Source organism: Haliotis rufescens, unplaced genomic scaffold (genome assembly GCF_023055435.1).
Source record: "Haliotis rufescens isolate VD_foot unplaced genomic scaffold, xgHalRufe1.0.p SCAF_1, whole genome shotgun sequence".
NCBI lineage: Eukaryota > Metazoa > Mollusca > Gastropoda > Lepetellida > Haliotidae > Haliotis > Haliotis rufescens.
In genome coordinates this window covers 48,226,434-48,241,907 of record NW_025963779.1, presented here as the reverse complement: position 1 = coordinate 48,241,907, position 15,474 = coordinate 48,226,434, and the positions used below count along the sequence as shown (strand labels likewise).

The 15,474-nt window shown below is 41.8% G+C and overlaps 1 protein-coding gene across 5 annotated transcripts in view; it reads right to left on the bottom strand.

Annotated features, from left to right (window-relative positions):
* Positions 1-402: 402 nt before the first annotated feature.
* The window catches only part of LOC124131432 (zinc finger protein basonuclin-2-like), a 92,604-nt gene continuing 77,532 nt past the window's right edge, over positions 403-15,474 (bottom strand). For 4 of the 5 annotated variants that reach the window (XM_048396920.1, XM_046494718.2, XM_046494717.2 and 1 more), the window contains one exon: positions 403-10,709. In XM_048396920.1, the coding sequence (XP_048252877.1) occupies positions 8,178-10,709 (2,532 nt within the window). In that variant the 3' untranslated portion in view covers positions 403-8,177. The remainder of the gene's footprint in view (positions 10,710-15,474) is intronic. The other variant, XR_007221591.1, reaches the window with a different exon arrangement.

Below are 15,474 nucleotides of genomic sequence, written 5' to 3'. Positions count from 1 at the left end.
ATGATTGGAAAACAAGTTGTTAGACAATGAAATAGTTAGATGTATTAGACACACTTCATGTAAAAAATATATTTAAGAGAAGTTTTTGAAAGATTTCCTGTAAGTACCATACATTAAAACTTTGAATGATGTTTTGTCTTTTTTTGTAACCCAACCTAAGTTCCTACTGATAACTCGAATAAATAATACTTTATATAATTAAATAAGAGGTTTAACTTTCTTGAAGAGCAAACAACATAGGATTGCATAATAAAACCAGGACACTGTGTGTGTGTTTTTTGGAGGTGTACTTCCTCCGATTGTGCAGAACTGGCTATGTCGAAGACAGCTAGCTACCTTGGCACAATGCTGTCTGGCACCCGTGTCCATGTTACATGCAAATAGAATACAAACAAATGTGAATATTTTCGTGTAAACGTTTATTTCTAACCTGACCAGATAAAACCAGTCAAATTACTCATATAAATATCTTCGCCTCAACAATAAATACACAAGTAAACGTTGTACAGCTCAGAACTACGTGGCAATGTGACAAAAACAATTCTAGCTAAATTGAGCCATGCAGAATTCAACTTATTTTTGTGTTTTTTCCAAATCGTGTACAAAATAATACTAAGAACTACATAAGTCAGTTCATTGCATGACGATCCATATGTCACTTGAATGTCCAAATAAAGCTTTGTCCTTGACTTCTTACTTTTGATTAATTTACATATTGGTCAAATATAGTTATGATGATACACCCAAATGCTGCAAATTTAAATTTTGACTGTATGTATGTCTTCTTGTCATACAATAAAACAGAGGTACACAACTAGATCGCCATGCATGTTATTTTGATTACACTTTAAACACCTAACAAGACTCTACCTTGACTTGCTAAGATGTCATACACTAGCATGGAAACGAACCATTGTAGCCATCACAAAGAGACCGCCATGTGGCCACAAACACCTTGGCCCATGGCCACCAATCCACAATGCATGGTCTCAAATTTAACAGCCCAAAATTGTGTTTGTTACAAAATTTCAAGCAAATTAGTAGGTGAACGTGAGGACTATGGTAGCGGCCACACAAGTTAGTTGGAATACAGCACAACAGTAACCTGTGTATAAAGGAGAAGTTGGCAAGTTGGACTGGGGGGACAGGCTGGGACAAGGGGGAGACAACCCAGGTATGGGGTGGATGTCACACTAAAATACTATCCCACACTGGAATGTTCTACCATACCTAAATTATGGTTCAAGATAATCCAAAATTAGGAATATCAGTTTTATAGCTGAAAATATGAGCCCAAATAAACTGTTGTCAATGTCAAGGTTTCCGTTTCTTGTATTCCCAAAAAACTAAAAACACACACCAAAAAATACAAGCCTGTATGAAAGCTCTAGTCTGCATGTTGCTTTTGGAGAAATAATTTCACTTTCATCATCATTTACTTTCCCAACTTTGAGTGATACACCTAATCTTGAATTGAGTTCAATATCTTAGATGTATGTTATCTAGTAATGAATCTCCTTTATACATATATGAAGGACTACATGTTCCTGTCTACAAAATGGACCCAGTTATAATGATTTCATCTATAATAACATACAGTTCTTAACTTGGAATACACTAAACTATGAAAGTCAATGTTTGGATGAATCTATATGTAGGAACTAAACTTGCCCTGTCCAACCTCCCTCCTCTTAAGCTTGATGCTTGATTCTCAAAGTGTGGCCAAAGTTCACAGTTTATCAATAATGAGCTGTTTCTGGCTCTATGGAGCAACATGCACAGATCAAGTGATATCAGTGTAATACTGTAGACATGTTAACATTCACAGATGTAATACATAACTGTTGGTGTCCAATGTTGAACCTTTTGGAGTTGTTAATGTTTACAAAGTTTAATGCCATTATAAACAGTAGACTTCCTTGATCTGGCTTCCTTTGTTTGATGGCACTGACAGTTCCATATCACTCAAGCATGCTCTCAACAAAAGTGTTATCACAGGGGTAAACAAATCTGAGTTTGGCAAATTCCGGGTGGAAGCAATCAAGTAACAATGACACAGAGTTACTATAACTCAACAAAGATACACTCAACAACATACAGGAAATATATACTGCCATCTCGAACAGTGCCCCCTACATCCATCTCGAACCGTGCCACCTACATCCATCTCGAACAGTGCCTCTACACCCATCTTGATTAGTGCCCCCTACACCCATCTCGAAAAAGTGCCCCCTACACCCATCTCTAACAGTGCCCCTACACCCATCTCGAACTGTGCCCCTACATCCATCTTGTTTAGTGCCCCCTACACCCATCTCGAACAGTGCCTCTACACCCATCTTGATTAGTGCCCCCTACACCCATCTCGAAAAAGTGCCCCCTACACCCATCTCTAACAGTGCCCCTACACCCATCTCGAACTGTGCCCCTACATCCATCTTGTTTAGTGCCCCCTACACCCATCTTGAACAGTACACCTACACCCATCTCGAACTGTGCCCCTACACCCATCTTGAACAGTGCCCCTACACCCATCTTGAACAGTGCCCCTACACCCATCTTGAACAGTGCCCCTACACCCATCTTGAACAGTGCCCCTACATCCATCTCGAACTGTGCCCCTACACCCATCTTGAACAGTACACCTACACCCATCTCGAACTGTGCCCCTACACCCATCTTGAACAGTACACCTACACCCATCTCGAACTGTGCCCCTACACCCATCTTGAACAGTGCCCCTACACCCATCTTGAACAGTACACCTACACCCATCTTGATTAGTGCCCCCTACACGCATCTCGAACAGTGCCCCCTACATCCATCTTGAACAGTGCCCCCTACACCCATCTTGAACAGTGCCCCCTACACCCATCTCGAACTGTGCCTCTACACCCATCTTGAACTGTGCCCCTACACCCATCTTGAACAGTGCCCCTACACCCATCTTGAACAGTGCCCCTACACCCATCTCGAACAGTGCCCCCTACACCCATCTCGAACAGTGCCCCTACACCCATCTCGAACAGTGCCCCCTACACCCATCTTGAACAGTGCCCCCTACACCCATCTCAAACAGTACACCTTCACCCATCTTGAACAGTGCCCCCTACACCCATCTCGAACAGTGCCCCCTACACCAATCTCGAACAGTGCCCCCTACACCCATCTCGAACAGTACACCTACACCCATCTCGAACAGTACACCTACACCCATCTCGAACAGTACACCTACACCCATCTCGAACTGTGCCCCTACATCCATCTTGAACAGTGCCCCCTACACCCATCTCGAACAATACACCTACACCCATCTCGAACAGTGCCCCCTACACCCATCTCGAACAGTGCCCCCTACACCCATCTCGAACAGTGCCCCTACACCCATCTCGAACAGTATACCTACACCCATCTTAATTAGTGCCCCCTACACCCATCTCAAACAGTACACCTACACCCATCTCGAACAGTACACCTACACCCATCTCAAACAGTGCCCCTACACCAATCTCGAACAGTGCCCCTACACCCATCTCGAACAGTACACCTACACCCATCTCGAACAGAACACCTACACCCATCTCGAACAGTGCCCCTACACCCATCTCGAACAGTGCCCCTACACCCATCTCGAACAGTACACCTACACCCATCTTGAACAGTACACCTACACCCATCTTAATTAGTGCCCCCTACACCCATCTCGAACAGTGCCCCTACACCCATCTCGAACAGTGCCCCTACACCCATCTCGAACAGTGCCCCCTACAACCATCTCAAACTGTGCCCCCTACAACCATCTCAAACTGTGCCCCCTACAACCATCTTGAACAGTGCCCCCTACACCCATCTCAAACAGTGCCCCCTACAACCATCTCAAACAGTGCCCCTACACCCATCTCGAACAGTACACCTACACCCATCTCGAACAGTGCCCCTACACCCATCTCGAACAGTGCCCCTACACCCATCTTAATTAGTGCCCCCTACACCCATCTCGAACAGTGCCCCTACACCCATCTCGAACAGTGCCCCTACACCCATCTCTAACAGTACACCTACACCCATCTTAATTAGTGCCCCCTACACCCATCTCGAACAGTGCCCCTACACCCATCTCGAACAGTGCCCCTACACCCATCTCGAACAGTGCCCCTACACCCATCTTGAACAGTACCCCTACACCCATCTCGAACAGTACACCTTCACCCATCTTGATTAGTGCCCCCTACACCCATCTCGAACAGTGCCCCCTACAACCATCTCAAACAGTGCCCATACACCAATCTCAAACAGTACACCTACACCCATCTCGAACAGTGCCCCTACACCCATCTCGAACAGTACACCTACACCCATCTTGATTAGTGCCCCCTACACCCATCTCGAACAGTGCCCCCTACAACCATCTCAAACAGTGCCCATACACCCATCTCAAATAGTGCCCCTACACCCATCTCGAACAGTGCCCCTACACCCATCTCGAATAGTGCCCCTACATCCATCTCGACCCTTCAACCCTCTTGAATTATAAGGTAATATTTCACAAATTGCATTAACCATTCAGCCATTTTGATTTGATTACTTTAGGACAGTGCTTAACCTTGAATATCTGTATAACCTAATGTCCTCTTTTCCTTCTTTAAGTGGATGCCTTATTCTAAGCTTCAAGCCATGACTTCTTACAATGACAAAAGAAGCCTTGACATGCAGGACGGGAACCTGTCTGTAGGAACTGCAGCATCAGTGCACGAACATTGCAATATTTATTTCCCATGTGTTTTTGATCCAAGGATGATCTGGCAAAACAATGTCTTGGCAATTTGCTAAAAGGTAATACTTAACATAGTCTTCATAAAAAGCCACCAATAAGTATCAATATTGGTTTAATCAACATTTTTTAAACTAGTTATTTTGGCAGATCATCAGCCCTAATAAATGCACAACAGATAAAGGTTACATTTCATATACATTACCATATTGTAATAATGTTCATACAGTCATCGTGATAATAGTTCAATGGATCATTATTACCAAACAAAATGTAAAGAATGTGCATAGATTCTAAGCTGATTCGTACAGAAAACCCTTTGTTTTGGCATACTGTGAATGGGCACATACATCATTTACATGCAAATAAATAATAACTGACAAAACATCTGTAGTGTTTTTTTTCAACATAAAACACAATATCTATCTGAAATTAGCACAACCATACAATGAATCTCAGAAACTATAAAACTCTACCTTATATATTAATTAACCGACTTTCTTCTCAACATAATGAAAACACATCAAAACACAATGGTGGAAAATGTTTATAATTCAACATGTAAGCCTGCCTAGTACTACTGATATAGATATCATTTCACTCTTATGTCCAGAATGTAAAACAACAAGAACAAAATCTTTTTGAAATGTTTTCTTATTGTTTTATTCTACCTTGTCTTAAAACAAATATCACTAACCAATGTTACCATACCAACAATATAAATATTTTGTTTTTCAAGGCATTAAAATTTACAAACGAATGAGAAATAAATAATGACATCAAATAATATTTTTACACAAAAATAAATACTGAAAACCCTCCAACAAATCTCCAGTGTTTGGAACATGTGACCAACAGACAAACAGACTACATTGTATGGCACACAAATTAGTTTATGCACAATTCCTTAGTTGTGGACCCACTCTACAATCATGGAAGTCTTAGTCTTAGTCATGTCTAAGGCTAACTGTGTATACTGGGTATTGTTCAAACTGAAAAAAATATCTAAAAATACAAGTTTTGATTTGAGCCCAATCAAACAAAGTGTAAGATCTATATATCAATATCCATGGGACTGTCACAGCTGATTGCACACATGTCTGAGGTATGATGTATTTATAATGCAATATTGCACAGCTAAAATGGATTTATGAAATGATATGCTAATTTATGCAAATTATTATGAATCCCCATACATATTTCAGCAAATCTACTGCTACACACTAAAACCGAGTTAGTTAATAAATCTGATATATTCCTGAGTGTATGTATGTTAAAATAATGGCAAAACAATGACAATATAATCACTTGAGCACACAATTGCTACCTTTAACCATCACAAAAACAACCAACTAAAACTTAGGAATATAGAGAAAAAAAATCCACTCATGTTTGAAATGTATGAAAAATATTGCAAATGTTAAATCTTGTAATAGCACCATAAAACAAACAAGTGAGACTAGTTCTGTGCCCTAAAGCATAAAGTACTGTGAATACCACAAACTAGGTGATCGCAAAGTTTGGGACATGGAATAATTAATCTCTATTTGTTCTATCACTTACACAAACATAATCTGCACAACCCCCCACTGCTAATGCTCAATTGTCATTTGTCTTGACCAGATTTCACAGCATCAAATAACACCAAATAATTCTGGTATTCACAAATACAGATATTCAATTTGAAGTTTTTCAGTTGGTGAGAAGAAAATATTATGCTTTAAATGACAAAGAAAGAGAAACAGGCCCAACTCTGTACTAAGAACAGGCATCAGGTGTGTTGAGAATCTTGTAGAAAGAGTTAAAGTGATAGACTCTTGAAGATAGGAGCAATAAATATGTGTTGAAAGGTGGAGAAATATAGGTTACCTGTGTTTTATGAGACCACTGAGATGAATATAGAAGGACAAGAGTTTCTAAAGATTACAAAGAAAGAGAATAAACTATATCTAATGTGTAATGATCAAAAGATCTAAAACAATTGCTATTGATAAGGCGGCCATTTCCCGCTATGATTGCATAATATGTATGATGCTACAATATGTGCATATTTGTCATGTAAAACTGGGGTTGGAAGTGATTATATATGATGAAAAAGCATTTGTCAGTAAACTTGCTCGTCTTGAGATCATCTACAAACATGGTATAAAATGCACAAAACAACATTCATGATGTGGGTAAGTGATGGCAAATGAACAATGACATGTATATAACGTGTTAACTTGCTAAAACATGCATAGATTCAATAAATAAATAGTTGACCATTGCACATGTGGTAGTGATATGCCGAGTCCCTCTGAAAAGGGTCTCCTCCCTAGTCTGCACCAATCAGCAAAACAGTTGCTAAGTCTGAAGAGAAACACCTGCCGTTTCAGATATAGCTGTTATTGGGATTCTGTTGCACGTTGCCTTTTGATAGTTTTAGGGTTAATTGTACATGCACAATATCAATGTGAGAAACACTGTATGGTCTAACATACAGAATTGTATCTAAGGTTATCCAACGGAAGTTGACAGTATCTCCAGAAAGTGATACGGGCATGTTTCAACTATTCTAATCAGACATAGCAATGTTTTACTGAATTGCAGGCACACATCTCTGCAAATATATGCAGGAACTATAATACTGATGAAGATTCAGCCTCCCACCCAGACCACCCTTGCAGTAGTGGCTGTCATGGATATATAAACTGATGGTCCACTATGGCACACATGGGCACTGTAGCTGGTCCAGATGAACCTTATTATGTGAGCTAGATGCCCATACCAAACTATTGCTTCAATACACAATCCCTTTGTCTCTGAGGTGATGATGCTGACCTCGCTAGTACCAAGTAAGGACTGTTCTAGCACGCTGTCCTCCTCACAGACATGTTGCCTCAGCTTGTTCTTACATCCAACAGATGAAGAAAGTCTAAAGTCTACTCACTCACATTACAGACTTTCACTCTATGTTAAAGCCCACTTTGTCTTTGAGGTCCACAGCACAATACACTCCTATTCTAGGGCATAGTTCCTGGTGACAGTCTAGGACTTCACTCACATGACATAAGGCTTTCTCTGCTCCATCATCCTGGAGTCATGTGCTAGAGTTCAAGAGGCACTGCTTCTGGGAAAACCCTAGAGAAACACTAGTGCTGCTACCACAGTTTGCTTATGAACGTTCCAAGTCTGTAGTAGACAACTACTGACACTACAAACTAAATGCATATACAGAACTAAATGGTCAAGTGACCGTATTGCATGAGAATTGTTCTCCTATTGTAGAGAAATGTGGAACTGCATCACACAGACGCCATTGGTTCCGAAGACACTGAATACTCTACTGACGGAAGTGCTGCATATATAGAAGTGGCCATATGGTGAACCACTGAGGTTGCTAGAGTCTAGTCTTCTGACACATGGGTCAGGACACGCCATTCTTCTTCCCCATCGGCAGATGGCGGTGAAGGCCATCATTCTGACTGTGTCGATTCCGACTTTTACGTGTTGAAAATATCTTTTCACATCCATTGATGGTGCACTGAAACATTTCCTTCGGGTGTATGTTCTCAAAATGTTCCTTTAAAGCCAGGTTGTCCCTGAACTTGGACTCACAGAGATGGCATGAGACAGATGCATCAGATGAGTCATCACTGCCAGCATGGCCATTGAGATGGATCTCATCTTCTTCTGGCTCATCATCAGAGTTGCAGTCAGACCCAGCTGATCCAGAAGCTGATGGAGACAGGTGGCCATTCCTCCCACAAGTCTCATTCTCAATGAAGTCTGGGCCGTACAGGGACTGCAGCACATTTTCTCTCAAACTTTGCATGTTGGTGCTGGAATCTCCGTCCTGTTCATGGTCATCTGATGACAGCAGCTTCTTATGGAGGCCTAGGTTAGAGGCGTGACGGTCTCGGCTTCTCTTAGATGGAAATGTAGCACTGCAGCCATCAACTGTGCATGGATGTACAAGCTTCATGTGTGCATTCCTGTAGTGGATCTTCACACCAAACTGATTCTGGAACATCTTTCCACATGTCAGGCATTTTCTGGGATTGGTCTTGTCAATCGGAATTTCCAAGTCATCAATAAGGTGGCCATTTGTGTTTGAATCAATGCATGAATCTTCAGAGTCTTGATCAGACCGACAAGGGGAAGAGCATGGGCTAGCTTCATGGATAGAAGCAGAGTGATTCTGGAAACTATCATCAGATGCAATGCTACTATTGTTGTTATTGTTCTGATGGCTAGAGTTGGTTAAAAGGGATGCTATCTTTGGGAAATTGATGGAATTTCGTTTTCTGCTGATTTGCTCTTTGAGGTCCTGATCTGACTGTAGTTTGTCTTCAGGTCCACAGTGGATGCCATTACCACAGCCCATGTCTTCATTCTTTTCACCATCTTCTTGCTGTACCTCATCCTTTGGTTCTGATTTGATGCATGAGTCCTGATGATGACGATCAGATTCAGACTTGCCATCCTTACAGGATACTCTCCTACCTCTGCCTGAGAGAGATTTGCCATTTGAAGGATCTTTGTCATCTGAGTTATCATCTGACATGACATACATCTCGTCATTTTGAGCACACCTTGTTGGAGCATTGCTCTTTCTGCGACTCCCCCCTCTCTGCACGTTGAGCTCTTGTTTGCTCTCCTCATCTAGTGGCTCACCCTCCTCCACAATGTGGTTGCTGAGGTCCTTTGGTTCATCGTGATTGTCATCTGAAGTGTCATCTGTGTCAAGTCTTGGTCTTTTATCTGGGGCATGTATATAAGCAAACTGATTGTTCATGTCAACAAAAAAGGCAGGATCAGCTCTCATCAAGCCTTGGGCATCGACTCCAGGCAGTGTCCCTCTAGGAAGTAGTGATGGAGGAACTACCATGGTTGGTGGGCTGTTAATCATCCTGACAGACTTGGCATCATCATAGGGTCTAGGACTGTCACTCATGTCTTTCCTCTTAGTTGCCATGTGGAGCTTAGGGTTGGGATTCGCACTGTGACGATTGCGACTTCTGCGAGAACTGAACATCATGTTACAGCCATCAACTGTGCATTTATGCATTTCCTTCAAATGAACTGCACTGTAGTGAATTTTCAAAGCACCCTTGTCACAGAATGTCTTGTTACAAGCTGTACACAGCACACGCTTCTTACCATTTGGCCCAATGAATGTTTGTCCAAACCCAGCCGAAGGTGTCCACTGACGCTTGATTGGGTGGTTTGACTTTCTCAAATGCTTGGCTTTACTGTCATAGTCTGGTGAAGCTGGGTCTTCCTTTGTGGAGTAATCAATGGCCCCTAGAGACTGATCATCATCGTCCATGACACAGATGCCACCAGGCACAGCTGCATTCTCACTGCTGTCAAGATTCCTCTGTGACATGATTGGGGAGGGAGCTGAGTGGACAGATGTAGGCGTCGAACAAAGGTTCTTCGGACTGTCACTTGATGGGGAGGAGCTTGCTGCTGGTTTGTCAACCGAGTTGGGACTTGGGTCTGGACTTGTCTGATCTCGCCGGAACTCAAAGGGTTGCATAGTCTGAAGTCGGCCAAGAGGGGAGACGGATGTGGAAGTTGCATTTGAGGTAGGCATGCCCAGAGGTCGAATATCTCTTGTGGGGGAGTAACTGGCCTGCAGGAGAGGGGGAGTCAACAGGCGGCTGCCAGGAGGCAGGAGGGGAAGACGTCCAGCAAACAGAGGTCGCGCTTCATAAGGTCGAATGAGGCCCTGTGTGGTGCTCAGATTACTGCGTTCAATGAATTTCTTGATCTCCGACTCTGCTCGTGTTGTCTGCTTGATGTACAGGTCTTGTTTCTCTTTGGTGTCCTGTAGAATGATCTCCTGAGCAATGGCCTTGGTCTCTCCAAACCGCAAAAACTGCTGAAGAATGATATGTTCCTCCTCCCGTGATGCAATTGTCCACTTGTCTAGGACACGGCCATTAGAGTCCTACAACACATAAAGAAAGATATATAATCTAAACAGCCTTACAACAGTGCTTCAAATAAGAATACAGCCAAAGACTGTCTCCAACATACAAATGGTATATGGGAGAAAGTATCTATTAATATATACGTATTAGTAGTAATGCCAACCTCATCTGAATAAAGAACTTAATTGAATTAATTGTTTGTTGGGAAAATATTCATTTTCAGTGTGACCATCATTACTGTCTTGAGGCTACTTAAGATGGCCATAGACCTAACTAGGTTGTGAGGTGGCATGGTAGACTAACAAGTAGTGTATGAAAACATTTCTTTAAAATAATTGTAATTTCTCTTTTCAAAAGAACCTTTCCTCTTCTGCTGTTTTCATATGTGGAATCAAGAAAGCTAGACTTGGTTTAGTTTGATCTAGAATTGCCTAGGCTTTTAGTAAAAAACATTAAAAATACATTTATATTTTCCACAGTCTTGGCGCATGACTAGTGGTATGGTAGTTAGCAGGAGTGTGTCAGCTACTGCCACTTTCCCCTCTTGGTATGCCCCCCTACTGCTCTCTGACAGTGATCATATCGCTCTCCAATACATCACCCTGACACACTGGGGCAACCTGGCTGGTAGTATCTCATGCTGCCTGACACAGCTCCAAGAAGCTGGACAACATTACACCAGCTCATCATTTATTCCTGGAGAATAGGATTTAATGGGTATCCCCTTTAATTACCTCTCGTTGGGATCAGATAAATTCATATATATTTTAGCAAATAATGACCTGAACACTGTAAATAATATCTGTCACCGTGTTTACAATTTCAGACAATAATGTGCCATATTACGTATCTAAGAGATGTATATGTGTGTAACTATGTACATATCTATTATTGTTTCTTTTACTCTCTAAATGTTACACGTTTGTTTATGTCAACTGGGTGTATGTCTACAAAATGGAATTTTTCTTGCAATAAATATATCTTATCCTATCTTAAACCGTTAGGCAATGATAGAAATTAATTTCTTTCACCAACAATTTGGTTCAACAACCCACATGTGTGTATCAGTTTAGGTTTTTGTGATCAAATGCTGACTCAGTTAAAACAACTAATAGTTTACCAATGACATGTGATACACTTGGCTGGCGGAGAAAGCAGTATTCTCACCCTGGGACTTCCTGTACGACACTAAGTGATAAAAATACTGAGAAATCATCAAGCTGAAAAAACAAGTGCCTGATCATATCATATATATTGCACATTGTCTTACTGATGTGAGTTGTGTACAGACCTGTTTGTTTGTGCGGGGAATTGACACTCGTACCCAGCATATTGCATCCCTGCCAACTGGTGTGACTGATCACACCCCTACACATATCCCTCCCTCCCTCCTGCAACAGGTGTTCACACTCACATTGATACTCATAACATAATTGTGACAAATTCCATATATTTACAAAATTCTTTCATAGCGCTAGTTAGAGAGTATGTAATGAAAACATTTTATTACTGGGGGCATGGGTGGCCCAGTCGTCTAAGGCGCCGCGATTCGCTGTGCAGAGTTGCGTCCCTTGCGCACGCCAGAAACCTATGATTGTGGGTTCGAATCCTGGTTCGCCCCGATTATGTTTCTAGGTTTGTCAGCACCGTGGGTTTCACCGAAGTGGTAAACGTCTGAGGCCTGCATCACTACGGGCTTTCCTCCCACATTAAGCTGACACGCCGCGATATAACTGGAATACTGTTAAAAGCGGCGTTAAACCCAACTCACTCACTCATTTTATTACTTTACTACTTAAACTGACATGGCAGATAATATAACATTCTTACCATATATTTTCTCTTCACAGCAAATATTGCCACTGGTAACCTCATTAATTCATTTATGGTCAACCAATTAATATCCTGTGACAAAGTTCCGCAGATTAATATCATACACATTTGAGGCACAACAGCATCATGTTCTGGTTAGGTGTAAACATGAATATAAACAGACAGGCAAAGGAAAGTATTTACTTGAAAATTGGATTTGACTAAAATATTACAAACGTTATCAAAATGTTACTGGGCTGAAAACAGTCTGCAGACTTCAGGTCCAAAACACAACTATGATACCCATATGAAATACATCACCATGGAATAACCATTTCTTGTTTGTTTCATTTTTAGCCACCATGAAACATGGGTGTTTACTTCTTTTGCCCGGCAGTTAAGAATTAAACACCCATGGTTGTCATTGAGCTGGATTCTCCATTTCTCGGCAGGGTTCATACAGACAGATTCATCTGTGCGTTCACATGGTCTACATCTTAGCAAAATGTTCAATGTAACAATCTGTTGTTTAATATTTACAATTAGGTTACTTGCCAGTTAATAAAACTTCACATGTGGACTTTCAGAACACAATGAATATACTATACATATGTTTTATATGTTGAATTCCTTACATGAGCACTAAATGCATGTTTTTATAATAAGAACATAGAATTTCCAAATATAGCCGTATAATTTAATCCCAAGTATCACAACACAGGCATCAAAACCTGTTCAACTCTCCATACGGTGTTCTGTTTTTAATAAACAAAATGTTTAACAAAGTGCAAATGAATAATACATGCTTGTTCATGATATCATATGATTGTTTTTTCCAATGTTTTTAATGTAAACAGAATAATGCTACATTACCATATTTACTTGTGGCTGTGTGAATGTGCAGACCCAGTGCCAACTGATGATCTTAAAAATGTATTTGTCTAATTTGCTTCTGCCTTTATCAGTGTATTCTAGTGAATCGCAGATCACTCAGAATACTACTTGCTCTGTGGAATTTGTACTCTTATTTTACAGTGTTATTTCAAAATTGTGGTTGTTAGTGACTTACAGTTTATTAATGATAGCTACACAAAGAGTCGCAAAGAACAATGAAGAATGAAGCGTCCTGCCAGACTCACAAGGACAGTGTTCACACCTCGTCCTGCCAGTCTCACAAGGACAGTGTTCACACCTCGTCCTGCCAGTCTCACAAGGACAGTGTTCACACATCATCCTGCCAGTCTCATAAGGACAGTGTTCACACCTCGTCCTGCCAGTCTCAAAAGGACAGTGTTCACACCTCGTCCTGCCAGTCTCACAAGGACAGTGTTCACACCTCATCCTGCCAGTCTCACAAGGACAGTGTTCACACCTCATCCTGCCAGTCTCACAAGGACAGTGTTCACACCTCGTCCTGCCAGCTCAAGGACAGTGTTCACACCTCGTCCTGCCAGTCTGACAAAGACAGTGTTCACACCTCATCCTGCAAGTCTGACAAAGACAGTGTTCACACCTTGTCCTGCCAGTCTCACAAGGACAGTGTTCACACCTCATCCTGCCAGTCTGACAAAGACAGTGTTCACACCTCGTCCTGCCAGTCTCACAAGGACAGTGTTCACACCTCGTCCTGCCAGTCTGACAAAGACAGTGTTCACACCTCGTCCTGCCAGTCTCACAAGGACAGTGTTCACACCTCGTCCTGCCAGTCTCAAAAGGACAGTGTTCACACCTCGTCCTGCCAGTCTCACAAGGACAGTGTTCACACCTCGTCCTGCCAGTCTCACAAGGACAGTGTTCACACCTCGTCCTGCCAGTCTGACAAAGACAGTGTTCACACCTCGTCCTGCCAGTCTCACAAGGACAGTGTTCACACCTCGTCCTGCCAGTCTGACAAAGACAGTGTTCACACCTCGTCCTGCCAGTCTCACAAGGACAGTGTTCACACCTCGTCCTGCCAGTCTCACAAGGACAGTGTTCACACCTCGTCCTGCCAGTCTCACAAGGACAGTGTTAACACCTCGTCCTGCCAGTCTCACAAGGACAGTGTTCACACCTCGTCCTGCCAGTCTCACAAGGACAGTGCTGAGACATGGCCCCTGATTTTACAACACCTACTTTACATCTACCCATTACCAAGCTAAGACTTATATTTTCCAACACCTAAATTAACATATATTTGCCCCTAAACATTTCAAAATCACATTCTACTTTTTACAAAAATCAAATCCAGATCCTACAGAATTACGCTTATCCATTTCCTAACCAGATCGTGTCTCCATTTAGCCCCACAATCAAGCGAGTTCTCCACCAACTAATCTAAGCAAGTGATCCTTGTCTGCAAGTCTACATAGACAATGGCTGTTGCCATCACTGGTCCTTTGTGTGGTAATCTCCTCGCCAGGCCCCCTTGTACTGCCAGGGTAGTAAACATCATTACTGAAGGCGACCTGCCATTTACACATCACATAAATACAAGTCTCTGTTCTTCACAGTCCCACAACAACCATCTGTCCTACAACACAAAAATTGAATCCTTTCCAGACACATTTTTTACAACAACCTAACTACAGAATATTTGTAATTGGCTCGATTCTTAAATCTGAGGGGCCCATTAGGATCTTTTGCTTTGCGGTAAATGTTTGAATTCTGTTTCAAGCTTCTTTTGTTAATGTTTAAGTCCATGCTTTGATTTGATCATAATGGTTCATTTTAAGTTCGAGGTCAGAATTATGGATAATTAATTTGTTTTAATATTTCAGCACTTTTCAACCTCAACACACTGTTACATTCAAATATCTTGATTCATGAAAGCTACAAGTAATTTTCTTTGTTGACATGGACTGGGTGAAAGAGGACTGCATGCTTGGTATGACCATTTGGATAGGCCTGGTGTGTCCATGTGTTCTGTAAGCCTATATCCTCAAACTTTGATCTGGAGATTTGCAAGAAATATGATCATACTTATCTCAA